This window comes from Strix aluco, chromosome 18 (genome assembly GCF_031877795.1).
Source record: "Strix aluco isolate bStrAlu1 chromosome 18, bStrAlu1.hap1, whole genome shotgun sequence".
Classification (NCBI taxonomy): domain Eukaryota; kingdom Metazoa; phylum Chordata; class Aves; order Strigiformes; family Strigidae; genus Strix; species Strix aluco.
Genome location: NC_133948.1, coordinates 2,572,318 through 2,588,816, shown reverse-complemented (window position 1 = coordinate 2,588,816; position 16,499 = coordinate 2,572,318). Strand labels below are relative to the sequence as shown.

General features: G+C 37.7%; 1 protein-coding gene across 11 annotated transcripts in view; it reads right to left on the bottom strand.

Annotated features, from left to right (window-relative positions):
• The window catches only part of ATXN2 (ataxin 2), a 52,489-nt gene that overhangs the window by 20,058 nt on the left and 15,932 nt on the right, over positions 1-16,499 (bottom strand). For 6 of the 11 annotated variants that reach the window (XM_074843735.1, XM_074843737.1, XM_074843736.1 and 3 more), the window contains exons 6-16: positions 14,038-14,162; positions 12,665-12,756; positions 9,724-9,921; positions 9,037-9,215; positions 7,331-7,540; positions 5,065-5,247; positions 3,333-3,521; positions 2,496-2,603; positions 1,568-1,638; positions 577-884; positions 33-96 (exon numbers count right to left, since the gene is read on the bottom strand). In XM_074843735.1, coding sequence (XP_074699836.1) covers positions 33-96; positions 577-884; positions 1,568-1,638; positions 2,496-2,603; positions 3,333-3,521; positions 5,065-5,247; positions 7,331-7,540; positions 9,037-9,215; positions 9,724-9,921; positions 12,665-12,756; positions 14,038-14,162 — 1,727 coding nt within the window. The remainder of the gene's footprint in view (positions 1-32; positions 97-576; positions 885-1,567; positions 1,639-2,495; positions 2,604-3,332; positions 3,522-5,064; positions 5,248-7,330; positions 7,541-9,036; positions 9,216-9,723; positions 9,922-12,664; positions 12,757-14,037; positions 14,163-16,499) is intronic. The other 5 variants (XM_074843739.1, XM_074843742.1, XM_074843746.1 and 2 more) reach the window with 5 other exon arrangements.

Sequence of the window (16,499 nt, the reverse complement as noted above, 5' to 3'; positions counted from 1 at the left end):
AAGGCAATGTTAAACAGTATCAAACAACTTACTTGAGCAAAAGATCGAGGGTTGAACTCTTTTGCATTAGGATTAAGTGTTGATTTTCTAACTTGCCTAAACATAAAGAACAGAAGATGATATTCAGCATTATTCTTTTACGCGCATATCTGCAGAACTCCCTAGCAATTAAAAATTTACAGAGATGAAATACCTCATTTCCATCTGTGAGTCAGATTTCTGAGAACTCAAACAACACATGGCATGCAAAAAGCCACTTACTGACAGTACTCTTACTATACTTATCCATGAAAGTTTTCCTACTGTTGATACTACAGCTCACATGAGCCAGGAAAACATTTAAATAAGCATTTAGATGTCAATTAGGCATCAACAGGACCAGAGTTCTACATGCAGCTCTGCCACTGACTCATGAGATGACTTTCAGTACAGTCACTTCACCTGTTTTCTCTGTATAACAGAGCACTTGCATCAGCCATATAAACAGTAAGATATTACACATTCAGAATAGCTTTTTCTACAAATGGTTAAATACTAATAACAGATGTGCTTATTCTAAAAGGCATAATTACTCACTCAGAAGTATCTTTCTTCTCCTCTTTATCCTCTTTATCTTGTTTACTTCCAGGCCCAGATGTCTGTACACCTTGTGAAGTTACCTCAGGCCCTCGCTTTTGCTCAGAACTATTACTTATTGAAGGAGAAATACTTGGACTATTAGGTTTGCTACTGCCACCGTTAGAGTTAGTATTACTGCCAGTTTCTATGATAGATTCTTTAGGGGTTGATTCAGTCTTTTCTTTAACTACATCTCTTGATTTTTCACCTTCTCGGGCTTTGTTTAGCAGCTGATCCACTGCATCTGAAGAGGAACTTGACTGTAACTGAAAAAAACCCAAAGAATATATTCAGTAAATTGATATACAGAATGAGGAAGAGACAATCTAATGCTATCACATTCACAGAGCAAAATACAGTCCCACAGGCCTCAATCATCTGGAAATGACCTTTAAAAACATACATTTCCATTTCTACTAGAAAAGAAATCTATGAACATTGACAATGTTTTAAGCCTACGCTGTGAAAGAAGCTATTCAGCGACTCAAGTGACCTATATGTTGATTAGGAAGTGACAGGAAAGCTTAAGACGACCCTCTGGACTCATCCCCCTGTGTGATTTAACAGTAACACTTGAAAAGCTAACCTGATTTAATAAACCATTATAACCAGGAAATAAGTAGTATGAATTCCTCAATTTTCCTCAGCAAAACCCTTTATTTAACTTTGAAACAGCTCTTCCATACGGAGCATAAATGTGATAATTATTTGTACTTAATGACCAAACAGTTTTCAAGTACTATTTTCAGTGTACAGTCAATATGCACATTTACATGTATTAGGCAATTGTATTAGCAAGAATCAGCATTGATTTTATAATATCTAGCATGAATTCTTATAGATACTTCCATAAATTAAGCATGAGTAGTAAAGACCTGTTTTCCTGTTAACACATGCAATATATTCAATTCATTAAAATAATCTGGAACGCACATACAGAGAAACTTACCCTAAAGTCATTCTTAAATTTCTTTAAATCATCAATCTGTTTTCTATGTTCTGAAACAATTGGAGATACACCTGCCAAACAGAAGACCAACATTGTCCAAGCATTTCTAATATAAGTTTTATATACAACCCTTACATTTCTAAACTTGCATAAAGGTAATTTTTATGTACCTAAAAATGAAATACAGTGATATTATTGTATCTGGTAAAATTCCATGAGCTATGTGTATAAGCACACAAAAATACTCTGTGAAACCATGGCATTACATAACTAACATATCTATAGTTCTAATGCATCACACTAAGACAGAAGCCCTGAGGTGCAGGGACTGCAGAACCCAGCTGAACACAAACAATCATCCAATAAAACTCTCAAAACATAACATGCCAGCGTCTCAAGACATAGCAATTAAAGGTGAAATGCTGATTAAGTTCAATAACATGGAAGATTTTTTTGAGAACTGAATGAATAAGCAATGCTGCAGAGAAAGCCAAGTTTAAGGCATAATAGGAAGAAGTACAGTTATGAAAAACTATGCTGACCACGATGCTCAGAAGTATTGTGAGCATAGCTCAGAGCAGAAACACTCACTCGGTCCAAAGAGAGCTAAAAAACAGCTTTGTGAACCAGGAAAAAAAAAAAAGGGGAAAAAAAGAAAGAAGAAGAAAACAAGTAAAAAAAAAAAATAAATCACACCATCCACATGAGCATCTCTACACTTCATGTTGATGAAATGAGTCAAGAACAACATTTAAAATTGTAGGCCTGCCACTTCACAACTGCATGACCAAATTTTCACTGTAGAACACCCAAAGCCAGAACACCTCCAAGTCTTCCATAAAATGCTAACTAAAGCAGTCAATACAGCAGGTTTAGTGCTTGGAATTCCTACATTGCTCAAGTATATAGAAAAGCTTTCGATACAAACCTTTGTTTTCAGGTTTAGGAAAACTAGGAGAAGTCTCACTTGGCTTTATATTCTCCTTGTTTCCAGTTGCAGAATTTTGCCTCTGGTCCTGAAGCCTAGTATCTTTAGCTAGGAAAGAAATTGCCAAAGTTATTCTCTTATACACAGCTCAAGCTGACCAGAGAGAGATGGCAAGACAGAAACAGAAGAGAGATTTAACCATGTTTAGCTTACAGAAGAAAAACCTTAAGTTACACATTTTTTGCTATCTAGTTAGGGCCTGGAGGATTTATCCTCCCCCCTTCCACACCCTACTGTCTTTAAGACAAATGAAAAAGTTCCAAACACATCCCTCTCATCATACACAGAACCTTAACTAGGCTGAAAAAACTATAAAGTGAGCAAATTATTTTCAATAGTCTGAGCTCTTCATACAGAAAATTACAAAGATCTGAGAGTTCTCAGACATTTGACTGTGCTCTTGATGGCTTTTTTTTTCCCCCCCTTCCTTTCACTATGCTCAAAATATTCTTTCAAATCAGTGGCTTATGTTTCTTTAAATTAGTAAACAGCCAGGAACTCAGTTTGAAAACAAAAAATCCACAATTAAGTCAAACATCTATAAGCCCATACTCCTTAAAGGGCAGAAGAAATTAAGCATACAGACTTATCCAAAAGCCTCTCTCCAACCTTAGTTTAAAACTAGCCTCATGGGAAAAGCAGAGCTTGCTACACAGTCAAATTAAATGCATCAGAAGTTTTCCCATCATTTAGAAAGCAGCTTTGCTCTTGTATAGGTGTATTCATTGTCAGGGATTAGGGAAAGGGAGCACTGGCAAGCTAGCGAGGGTAACTTACCTTCGCTGGAAGGGGTAACTGCTCTGTTGGATGCAGGGCTGGCAGGTGTAGGAGAGGCAGCTGGAACAGGCATGGCCACAGATTCAGTGGGAATAGTACCAGGCTGAGGAGAAGGCAGAGCTGGTCCCGTGGGAGTGCTGCTCTGCCTTGGAGACCTAGGCCTGTGTGTTTTAGGGGATAATCTCGGAACTAGAAACAAACAGGAAAAAACAGTTATAGGATAAGTTTCCTCATCTGCTCAGCAGTTTGCTTATTTTTAAAATGACTAAACACATGCTTTAAAATACTTAGTGGAACTTTATATAGTAATTGAAAACCTGTTTACCTTTCAGGTACATCTCCTAGTTCTTTACAACGCAGCATTTCAGATAAGTGGTGCGATTTTTCTGCAGATTGTCCCCTAATATATACCACTGCCCTGTAGACCCACCATGAAACTGCAATATGCTCCCCAGCCCCCCAGCAGCACAACTACAACAGCTCACATTAACACACTTTCAGGTAGAACTGAAAAGATGGTCAAGGTCTCCATACAAACAGATGTAAAACATTTTTTAAAGGGCTGAAAAAACACATCCATTTTACAGCGTCCTCTTTTGGAGGTTTGCCAGCTGGAAAAAAAACAACATATCCTATTGAAAGAAGATTATTTGATGTATATTTTTGCCCCTGTGTTAAAGCAGCAAGGAAAGTTGTATATTCTTTAAACAGTAAGTTGTACCTCCTGCTTCCTGCTCATCCCACTGTGGCTAGTTAGTTGCTTTACGTCACATATTAACTTCAAATGAGTGAGGAGAAAGAGAGATTAAGTCGTTTAACAGTCCTACTTGCATGTTAATAATATATAAAGTGAGGGGTGGGGAGGGAAGATGAATCAGAGATAATGCCAGAACAGAAGAGTTTAAATCTTTTCCACAAGGCAACAGGTCTAAGGGGGTCTAATTCATACCTTCCTTCTAAAAAATGCATTCCCACTACACTCCTCTAGAATTCTAGCACTGCTAAAAGGTATCAGACTTCACACTGTCACTCGCTTGCCTTTCAATTCAAGAAAGTGCCCAGCTGCTGACAACTCACTAGAACACGGCCTCAACTACAAAAGCTCAAGACTAGGGCCTGTGTCACAAAACTGAGCTTTGAATTTGAAGTCAAATATTAAAAAAAATATCTTAACTGATTCAGAAAAGAAGAGACACTGACTATATCTGCTACTACAGTACTTAGACAAACACAAAATGACCACTTAAAAACCTGCATGATTTTAAAAGAAAAAATATATCCAACTTGAGTATCATTTCATCTTCTAACACCAGCTTTCCTCTATCCAAACATCTGTAAACCTTCATTTGTAAACCACAACCCAGTTACACTGCCATTAACCAAATTCAGTGATGCAATGGAACGTATGTAACTTGTCATGCCTCCTTCAATACTTCTCTGAAAACTGCTTCTTTCAGCAACTTATTCCCACATTTTTCTCTCCTTTCTCTTCACACAGCACCTGACTTAACCTCTCTACAGTTAGGACAATATTGCACTTGGAGGACCGACTCACCAACTATTTTACTAAGCCAACTGGGAATATCCTTCTCCCACTTCATCTAAGCAAGCTAAGTTAGCAGACCAGTGTTTATTCAGAGCCTGAGTTGTCTAGAAACGCAGTGTTCTGCTTTGCATTCACACTCTAAAGTACCCCTGGCAAGCCATCTGCAATAAGCCAAGCTTTACCTACCCCCACTGACAACTGATGACCACGTCCCACCTGAAGGGCTGCCTCGTGCCACTGCAGTAGTAGATGCTTCCCCTGGTGCATTATGAGATACAAATTCTAAGCCACTTGAAATTGTACCCCTACCAGTAGAGACTCTGTGACCTCGAGGGTGCCGTTGTGCCTTAGGAGACATCCGTGGAGGCCCTGAGAAAAAGAAGACAACCCCACACAATAAGTACTTAACGTCCATCACTAAGAGTACCCAAACATACTATCCGTTTTTAAAACTGGATTTAATCTAACTCTCAATAATGCAGTAGTACAGTCAAGCAATTTACACTGACATCGACTAGAACCGGGGATCCACGAGACTAAAAAGGCCAAGCCATTGGTCCAGCCAGACTACCAACACACTCATCACCTTGCTATGACAGCTCACGTTCATTGATATTTAGAAGCTTTATCAGAATTGAAACAGGTATGCAAGTCCTGGATTTAAAATATTGGAATCCAAGTATCCAATATTGCTTACTGCAAGACAAGCCAAAAAGGTTAGTGGCCCAGCTCCCTCTGGATAAGCACAGTTCCAGGCTATCAAACATTCTCCAGAAAAGAAAAAATTTCCATCACTTTTTTTCAGGTGGTCAGTGATACCAAACGTTTATTTACAGAGTAGTCACCACTGGCTGACCAATGCTCTTGGGGAATTTCAGCAGAGCATTCTGAACCGAGGCTAAATTGCCTGCAGCAGGTCACAATTCATTTACAAGTCAGCAAAATTACAACTACACAAGTTATTGTTATCCCAAGGTTCAAGTCATGCATGTTTAACGCCAGAAGCTAAAGTCATAAGTGAATACAGGAATTCTGAACAGCTTATACAGCTGCCACAGAATAGTTATGCTCAAGTCTAAGCACCAATACAGTTTCTACATCTTAACAAACATTTTGTTTAGAAGATCAGACTCAATTGTTGATACTTCAAAAGGAAAAACTGTATGAGCAGAAGACAATCTGGCTGATTACAGTTTGGTTTTAATGTAGGTCAATAATAGAGAAAAGTTCAGATAATGGCTTTCTGGTTTCAGATAAAGTTCTAAAACATCAAGTACCTCTTCTGGTTACATAAATCTTTACATGTCAGGCTCTATTTTAACCATGAATCTAAAGGAGACTTCAATCCAAATTATATATAGGCAAGTATTTTAAAGAATACACACTTTCCAGCAATCCTCTTCTAGTAGTAGAAATTAGATGTTGTGGTAAGCAGCAGTTCACTGCATGCCTGACAAATCAATGGCAAGTGCTAAAAAGTAACTGAATTTGCATGTGGATTCTCAGTATCTCACCTCATAAAAAAAGCTCACACTGATAAACTGACAGTAGCACACCATACAGACATGCCCACTACCATCCACTTTCTGGTTATGGACCATCCTGAGCATTTATCAGGCAAGCTGTAGAACAGTGTTACTGATTCAATTAGTGGGACGACTGTTCTCTCTCCCGTGGCTCCAGGGGAGCCAGCTATGGCAGAGACTGCAAGTTTCCCGTGAGTTTATTATAACCAGTTTGCATTTTTCCAGGCTTGCTAGATCGTGTTGTGCCGGCTAGTTTTTAAGTGCACTTAAATAAAATAAGAATTTTAAAATGTATTACTTACTGTACCCTCAGAGGACAAACAAATTTAGTTCAGATACTTCTGCATGCAGTTACCGAAGACTCATGGGTTAACCTTTCTCTGCATATTATTGACTTCTAGGGGGCTGACTTATTGTTCTGCCTCAACGCAAACAGATCTAAAGTCTTCTACAGATTTGCCTTTGAAGCAGCTTATTCTATCCCCTTCCACAGTGCACTTCCAATAATATAGTATTATTATTATTATTAATGGTTTTTTACAAAAGGTAATTCAATGAATTAGTTAAATTTGAAACTTCTTTATGTGGAACAACTGTATTAAAAGAGTTGATATTTTATATAAATTTATATTCCTAAAAATGCCCTCAAAAGTTATCAGATCCTGCATGATGTTGTTGGTTAAGTTAAGACACTGAGCAGCGTTTACAAAGCTGAGTTTATTTCATACCAACTTGGGAAATGTCACAGCTTTATTTTGTTTTTGTAAAGTTCTTCAAATAAAAAGGTTAATAGAAATAGTCTGATAAACTAAAGTTAAACACAAATTATAGGTTAAGTAATGAAGAGGAAAAACAATTTTGTAATTAAACTCACAAAGGAGTTAAACAAAGACAAACAAAAACATGAACAAATTGTGGTATTGTACCTTCTGAAGACATGCGTTTAGGCATAGTAGAGACAGGAGCTGGAGAACCATGAGCAGAGGGGTGAGACGGGGGCCTGGAGGGCCGCGAGGGGGGCCTGGAGGGCGGCCGTGTAGGGGTGGCTGCCCGAGGTGGAAGAGAGTTGGGACCTGACTGGTAGCGAGAAGGTGGGCGAGAGGAAGGAGATGGGCAAGGCGATGGCCAGGGAACACCTGACAGAACAAATGATATGAAGGAAAGTATAAAAACTAAAGAAAAATTATGGGGAAAAAGGTCAACAGAAAAAAAAAGTAAAATATGACAAAATGATTTTTCATGTTTAACCCTTTGGGGATAGATTAGTTTATTTCTGCAACCAATAAAATAGTCTCTGCGAGGTTCTCTCCTCCACTGGAGGTCAAATTTAACATCTGAATGTCACAAACTCCCCAAAGGGTTAATTAGGATCTACAAATACTACTAAGGAATAGACAGTAAAGTTTGATCTGTTAGCCTATCATATATATGTTCTACAGTATGCATCACTCTTGACAAGGTCTTTAAATAGCTACCAGCAGTTCTCAAACAGTGTTTCACATATAGTATTGACTATACAAACTGCTACTTTCAAACCAAATGATGAGCAATATAAATTCTAGGAACTGTATCTTTACAAAAAACAGCGGTGTTCAGTGTCTGAATCCTGACATTTATGCCTTTATCAGTTATCTGAAGTATTAATGTAGTATTTTAATCTAGAATATAGGGTTTGTTGTTTCCAAAACAAAGAAATTGAATTCACAAGCCATTCTGAATGTTTTAGGTATATGATGTTCAGTCAGCAGAGTAATAGGATGACAGAAACCACAAATACTACAAATAAATTTCAAGGTTAGCATTGTTTGGGCAAGACTCAGCTGTACATCCTTTATACAGCTGACTCTACATTCAAAAAGGAAGTCTCACTTACCTTTAGGTGTTTCTCAGACTTCCTCTCCAGATAGAGGCACTTGAGTATTATACGTTTTTCATTTATTCACAGCCATCTCATATAATAGCATTTTTAACTTATAAAAATAATGCCTCAAGGACAGGCTACTGCTGAAATCCATCTCAAAAAATGGTGTCTGATTTATGAAACACCGATTCCTACAGTGCCTAGCGATGTCTGTTTATAAATATTACCCATGTGTATAGCAGAAAATACTCAAATAGCTATTTGGAGAGAAGGCTTTTGATTCCTTTCCCCCTAACACTTCTCTTACTTTCCCAACAATTATTCTTTTCCCAAAGTCAGTCAGTTGCTTTATTCTTTTTCATGGGAAACAGAATTGATCCATGCACCAGAAAGGAAGAGTGATGCTTCCTCAGCTGCCACCTCCCTTTCACTAGGTGTCAGCACTGCTACTCCTCCACACAGAGCTTAGCAGCAGTTAATACATAAAGCAATTTCTAAGCTTTAAAACCGCAGACTGCACCATCATCTAAGACAAAGGTGTTTGAAAAGGAAAACAAGTGACATTTCTGCTCTGCGAGGCTACATACAGTGCAGTCAAATGCGTGTTCCGTACGTTAAACCCAAACCAAACACAACCTCTGTGTTAAATGATGACTGCTACCCCAGCTTATGAAATACATATCCTACGACCACACCACATACGGTTTCAACATAATTAGATAATTGACTGCAATTTTATAAGGCACACTCGTTTAGACTTCAGATACTTGCCTCCGTTAACTACTCTCTGATCTCCTCCAGAGTTAGGACTGAATTCTGAAGTATGGGATCCAGACCTCGATATTGGTGGGCCTGATCCAGACTGGCCCATCCTTGGTGAGTTTTGTCTTCCACTTCCCCAGGACAGGACATCTCTATTCCTCTGTCCAGGTGGAATGTATTTATTTTCTCTGAAACACAGCAAATTTCTATCAGTGTTAAGACAGAACTGAAAGACAATGAAAAGTACCTGATCTAACTACTCTGCTGATGTTTTCTATCTTTCTCAAGTAAAGCTAAAGGAAAATTCTAAATACTATCAGATGTTGACCTAACATTCACCTCATGAATTGGCCACACAGTCCACTTTCTATGAGCCTACAGACACTGCGTGATTTAGTACTAATGCCTGAAATTCTCCATGACATACCAAAACCACTGCCCTTCCCTGTAATTTGGTATGAATTCACCAGTGACATATCAGAACAGGGAAGTCTGTTCCACTGCAGAGATAATACAGGGCCAGGCAGAGGTGTACAAGTTACTGTAAGTGCCAAAAACAGCACAGGATTGTTTACACAAGGTTCCTAACCCAATCAGCCCTGCTGAAAAAAGCACAGTCTCAGTGAGTAAATTGCTACTGTACCAAAATATGTACATCATTTAAATAAAAATACTATTCATAGTGTATGCAAGTACCTAGTGTTCACACCATGACCTTCTCGTTCATTAGCATTTCTCTGAACAGCAGTATATTTTTCTTCTTCTGTTCTTTCATCATTTTCCAAGGCAACCCGAGCTTTGTATTGGGCACTTGATTCAATTTCCTCTGCTAATTGAGTTGCTCTGGCTTCCCGTTTTAAAAACTCTTCTGAATTATCTCTTTCTAATGGCACCCTAAAAGACAATGAAAAGGAAAAGAATCTCTGAAATGCATTCAAAAGCACAAAGGAGCTACAAAAATTACATAGCGTTAATTCTAACCAAGTCAGAGTAAGAAAATTTGCTTTTAAGCCAGTAGACTCGCTGTCTTTTTTAGTACAAGTATGCCAATATTCCTGGACTGGTTTGATATTATGTGCAAATTCAGTGTCTTTTACCTGCCTAGAAAGCTGAGGTCAGGCTGCAGAGCTTTTCCATGTGACTTGCAAAATCCCCAGTCCCTAAAGCTATGCAAAGGCTCCAACTTTTAACACAGTTGAGTACATTAGTAATAAAAAGCTTTAGTCTGTTGTTTAGATAGGAACCTACCGTAAGAGACCAAATTTGCATTTCTTTAGCTATTTACACATTCCCAACAGACACAAGAATCCCCAGTCCTACTGAAATTAAAGAGTTACGTGCTTAATCCTTTGATAATTCCAGCCATAGAATTTCAGCTCTTCCTGTTATAAATAACTGCAGAAAAGATGAATGCAATACATTAGAGCACGGGACCAGAAACCCATGACTCATTTGCCATGTCCTAGGACCTCAAAACCATTCATTCTGTGTATCTATATTAAGTAACAGCATATTGCAAAAAGCATATGTAGCTCCCTTAGGAAAGCCACCAAGGAGGAATTCAATACACGAGCAATGGAATGCTGAAATACTAGAGATGGACATCATACCAGGCACATCCTTCTGTCTACCCATGGTTTTGGTTTTTACCTATTCTGATTTTTGTTAAAGTATCAGGTTTTATAAAACAACTTTGTGTGTTTCATCCCTCATTTTAGCTTTGAGTTCCAAAAGTTGTTTCATCCAACCTTACTTTAGAATAAACTACATACAAATACAGGACACAGTTGAGGCTTGGACCGTGCTATGCTGGGCATTATATAATCACTATTGCACATATTTTGAATAATATAAAATGAAGAATGAAGAAAGTAGGTGGAGATACAAGCCAAGCATGAAACAATATATGCAAGATTACTCAAGTGTTGGTGGCAGAACTAGGAAAACAAGTGGCTTTGCCAAATTCCAAACCAGCACTCAGCTACTGCATCACAAGTTTTTCCCCACACACACATTTTTGGCCAGTCATCTACCGGCCTTATCAATGGTAACTGCAAGAACGTTAAATAAAAACCTTACCCTTCAGCATAAAGCTTCGGTTTAAGTAAGATACGCACGAACACAACGCATACAAACCTGAAGTCATGGGCCTCGCTTACCCTGTGTATTAAAAGTGCACACACAAGAAGGGAGAACACCCAATACATCCTCATTTATTTAAAGGGACTGAAAAAAATGAAGGGATGTATGCAGTAGCACTGATAGCAACCTAAACAAGCAAAAGAGTGATTTTACATTTTCTAACAGGGAAAAGGCCATTAAAGATGAAACAAAGGGGATGGGCAAGATACTGTTCAGAACCTGGTGATGAGAGAAGCACGAACAGCAGGTGACCAACACACTAATGCAGTACACTTGTACCTTTATGCAGTTTGACAAACTATACCTGCTAACGCTTAGCTCCAGGAAGAGAAAACAATCAAACAATAAATCCTTTACAATCCTTCGGTTGCACATATAAGCACTTCGCTACACAGCTGCTCATCACATACTTGGGAAAGCCAGGAAGAGAGTTTCCCAGTTTAGCAGACTGATAAGCAAAGGACGTTGCTTGACTAGGAAACAACAGAATTTGTCTGTGGCAAGTTAAAGCCACCTTCATGTTTTTAATCTGTTTCCATTAATATCCATAAAGCAGAAAGATGGAAGACTAAAGTTCAAAAGTACAAAAAGTACTTAGAGCAGCGAAGTATACGAAAGAACAGCTTCCCCAGGATTCAAATGTAAGCCGATTAAGACACTTTGATTATCACCATGTTACAGGTCTGTTTTAACAAAATCATAGAAGTACAATAGTTGAACCAGAGACCCATAGACAAGTGCTCCAATTCTACACACAAAAACCAAAACGCTCACTGCAATTCCTTGACATTCAAAAGTAAGTTTACACTTTGGGGGTTAAAAGAGTGGGAAAACATTAAAGACATTTCACAATGGCTGTTGAACATCTGCAATTGATTTGCTTTGCAGTTAACATTATGGCTGCAGACTACTGGGAACAGGTCCACGCTGCCAAAGTAGCCAGAGCAGGCTTTATACTACTTCTATATTCAAGTTGTTATTATATTGTAACTAAAACTTTAGTTTAGATTTGGACAAGTCTGCTGAACAAGTCATCTGCAGCACACAACCCCCCCTTAGTTATCAGCAACAGCTCAACATTCCAGTATCTATCTGAACAATTGTCTCGATAAAATTAGGATTTAGTCAAATTGTTTTTCTAGGTTAAACACAAACTGTACGTATAGCAGCTATGTAAAGACAGTTTCACAAATGCATATTTTCCACCCTATTGATAAAAGTTTTTGTAAGAAATAACCATTATTGCACGCCTAAATTCGGAAACTGTTGCAATGGGAATGAACTGTGCCCATTTAAGGGAATATAGAATAATTACTACATCTAACTAGTCACAGAATGCTGGCAAGGTTTCTTAAGCACTATTCATTCATTACTTTTTCAGTTATTTGATTCCACAACTTTAGAAAGTATGTAAAATTATCTTCAGAATACAAAGTTTGTCAAACAAGGGAGAACATTAAATACAAATCTAGTAACAAAATATTTTGGAACTTACGTATAAGAAGATAAACTGCTGTCATAAGTTGATACTACACCATAATTTTCTTCATTGTAACGAAACATGTCATTGGGATCCCATCCATTAGACTAGAAGAAAATGATGCTTGTTTTTCAAAATGACACTGGAAACACATTCCCTTAAAATTAAGGGCTGATGGCAGAAGTTAAAACTTTTGCTCTTTTTCCTGGGCCTATGAATTCACTGTCCAGATAACAAAGTTATTAAAGCCACAGTTTTATTTCAGGGAACTTTGTCCTCCAGATATACAGATTTTACCTTCAAAAGGCAGTTTTTTGTTTGTTGTGTGTATTCGCCTTGTTTTTATGAGGGTTTTTTTAAGTACCATGCCCACTCCCTACTAGAAGATTACTGGCTAGCAAGAAATACATACATGAATGCCTTTTCCAAAAAGTGCAAATTGACACTTCTGAACATCAAAGTGCCCCTTGCTGTGGCAAGTGCTGAAACTTTTCAAATGCACTGCTAATGCAATTATCTGAGACACACACACCACAGGCAGAAGACCCCTGTTGATCTCTACAACTTCCCCATTTCAGTAAAATTTGTATTACAGCACTCAAGCACAATGATAAATGTTTTGAATGTTTTAGAAAAGCATTGACAGTATTAAGTATTCTAATAAATCTCAGCTGTACAATATGTACACTAAAATTGACAGGATAACTATTCTACCCAGACAAAGTTAATATGCTCCACAGTAACATGGCTAGACCCTCCTCTAATCAGCAATATTACCTTTTTTCTTTAACATATTGCAGTCTGAATACCTTACTAAAAAGAATGCACGGTTGAGTAAAAGCTGACTGCTATGATATATAAAGAAATGTCATTTGAGACCATATTCTTCATCTAACGATTCATAATCTACTGAGATTGTATTTGTGTTTATTAAAGTCATGGGTCAAACTTCCATCAGTTTCCTTCATCTTAGCTCAGAGACAGCTAGCTAAGCACAATTTTGCCATAATTTTCAAATGCAATGATAGTCAAACAGGAATGCTCTGATTAAACCTAAATCACTTCCGTGTATTGCTGAATATGGAGTCCTTAATAACAGCTCCTCTTTCAGCCAGCCCATGAGTCAAACACATCCCTTACCACAGCAGCTGCCATTTGTCAATATTTGCCAAAAGTGGCATTTTAGATCCAGTTATTCTTATTCAAATTGTAGAAAAGTACCATGGCAGCTGCTAACAAAGACTGAACATACACCCATACAATGTAGGCCAGCAATTTTAGTCAAAAGTTCATTATTAGATTAAAATTAAGGAATTGTTACAAGGCATGTCCAGAAAAATAGCTTATTTTCTACCAACTGTCATAGAGGATAAAAAAGCATTACTTACAACATCTGTCTCTAATGCCTCAAGCTCCTCAGTAGCGGTGGTCTCTCCTCCATCCCATGGTTCAAGATCCTTTTCCTTGTGTTCACCATTTACTTTAGCACTGATGGCTGAGTCAGTAAAAGCATCTACAACGGAGTGGGGAGGGACGGGGATGAAATCAATTTGGTTAAGTACAGGAAGACGTACACACTAGTTTATCTGAGGAACAACCAAACAGAGCTGAATCGCAGGCCCATTAAATATCATTCACCTTCTCTTGTAGCTGCTGTATTCAATAGAACTACATTAGAAAAGTGCCTACTTCATACTTAGAGTAACTATGGAAGTACAGACTAACTTCTAATGTATCAAAGAATAGCAGGAATTACTTTCAGTTATTTCAAAATATTTTCACAAACTATATGTATATTTTGGGGAAAAAAAACCCAACAAAAAAGAAACTACCTGAGGATCCCCATTCCTCTAGAAAACCCAAGACTTGTATAATACACTTTTCCAAACAGCCCACACAACTGCACATTAACATATTATGCAAATATCAAAAAAGCATGACTGCAACCCAATCCCATTCCCTAAATGGGCAAAATACGAGTTTCCCTTCAAATACCGGAGTTGCTTTTATTTCCACAGCTCCTCAACGCACCAGCATGCATGCACACACTTTTACTCCCTTTGCAGCGTAACTCAATTATCCATTAGCTCGGTGCATCCGTTCGCTCTGACACGAACGGAGATGTCTTGTTTCCTGCAAGAGTTTTTTCAAGCAGCAGCTAACCCAAATCACGCAGCAAGATTCAGAAGCCCTCTACCTCTTGTTCTCGACAACATATGAAAAACAATAGCAGACCCTTACTGCTTATTTTTTATAAAAATTATGAAAACGTATATAAAAAAATAAAGATCATGAGTTTTTATTTTCACTTGTTCATCCTTCATTCAAGCCAGACTTAAGAAGGAATAATACTAGAATATTAAAATGCTGTAAAAAAAAATGTTCAAAGCCATTCAAGGAAGCCAAGCTTTTATAGTTGTAAGCAACTAGATCTCAGAGCTGCCATACTTAAACAGAAGGAACTTTAAAAAATTAAAATAAGCTTGTTATAAGCTTATAAATAAATAAATAAGCCTAAAATAAATAAGCCTTCAATCTAGAATTTCCTATTATCATTCTACTGATAAAATAAGGAGCAAACATTTCAGACCTTTATAAAAGATGAAATCAAACCACCAGTCAGTGCCAGATATGGAAGAATGTGGCTTAAATTAACTTTTGGCAAGATCTGAAATCTTACTGAGAAAAACGAACTTTAAAGCCATTACGAAAAGAATTCACAATACATGAAGTTGGCCACTGATTTTAAACAATCACTGGAGATTTTTTAGAGACTGCTGACATTATTCCTGTTATGATTATTATGCTGACATATTATTCCTGTTTCACCCAATCTCACAGTGAAGTTCTGCACATCTATTGGTACAATGTGTCATAAAAATTAACTGTGCTTAGTCTGTCTAGTAACATTCAGCACTATCTCATGAAATGCTCAACTCATACACAAAAACCAAAGGAACTATGGGTAAGCAATTAAGCATTGTTAATAAGCTTATATGAAACAAAATGTTATAGAAGATGTATGAAAGAGAAGTTTATTAGCTACACATTCATTTCAAATATAAAAGAATCAGTAAAATAAGAAAGCCAAATGAAAGACAGACACCTAACGTGGCACACCACGGTTAGGGCTCACGTGAAATTGTAAAAACCTGCATCAATCACCTGGCGAGATGTCACAGTCTGCCAACCAAAGCTGTGACAGCACCAACACAGCTGGAGGTTAACACTTTCAAGTGAGACTTGTCACTAAATGTGATGCCTTTAGCAGGCAGGCTCTGGGATTACTTGTAAACTGTTCTGAAACAGCCGTTTCGTTGTACTACCTATGTGCCGATGCCAAATTTCAATCGTTGCATTTTCAACTGTACAGAATAGGTAAAATCAAGGGTGAGAATAGAAGTCATCAACTAACTGCAAGATACTCTAAATGATTCTGTGAAGTTACGCATGCATGTTTTATAGTGCCATAAATGTGCGAGCAAAGGTATTAAGTTTCCGTTACATATTATGGTAACAAAAGCATTATGAAAGGCAAGATGCAGAGACAGAGTGACTGCCAAAAAAGTTACCTGTTTCTGAAGGAACTACAACAGATATGGAGAGAGAAAAAATTGGAAGACATCAGATATAAATACAGGTGGATTTTTTCACATTATATGGCTGAATTCAGGCAAAGCTAAACTCTTTCAGTCCCTCTCACAGACATATTCAAACTGATTATATTGCAAAGATCATTTCCACATTAAAACCTCAGCAATGTTCCCACCTATTAACAGCCCCATGTATTTCCCAATTTTGCTTCAAAAAAACTCCCCCTCCGAATAGCCTACAGACTTCTAAGGTATAC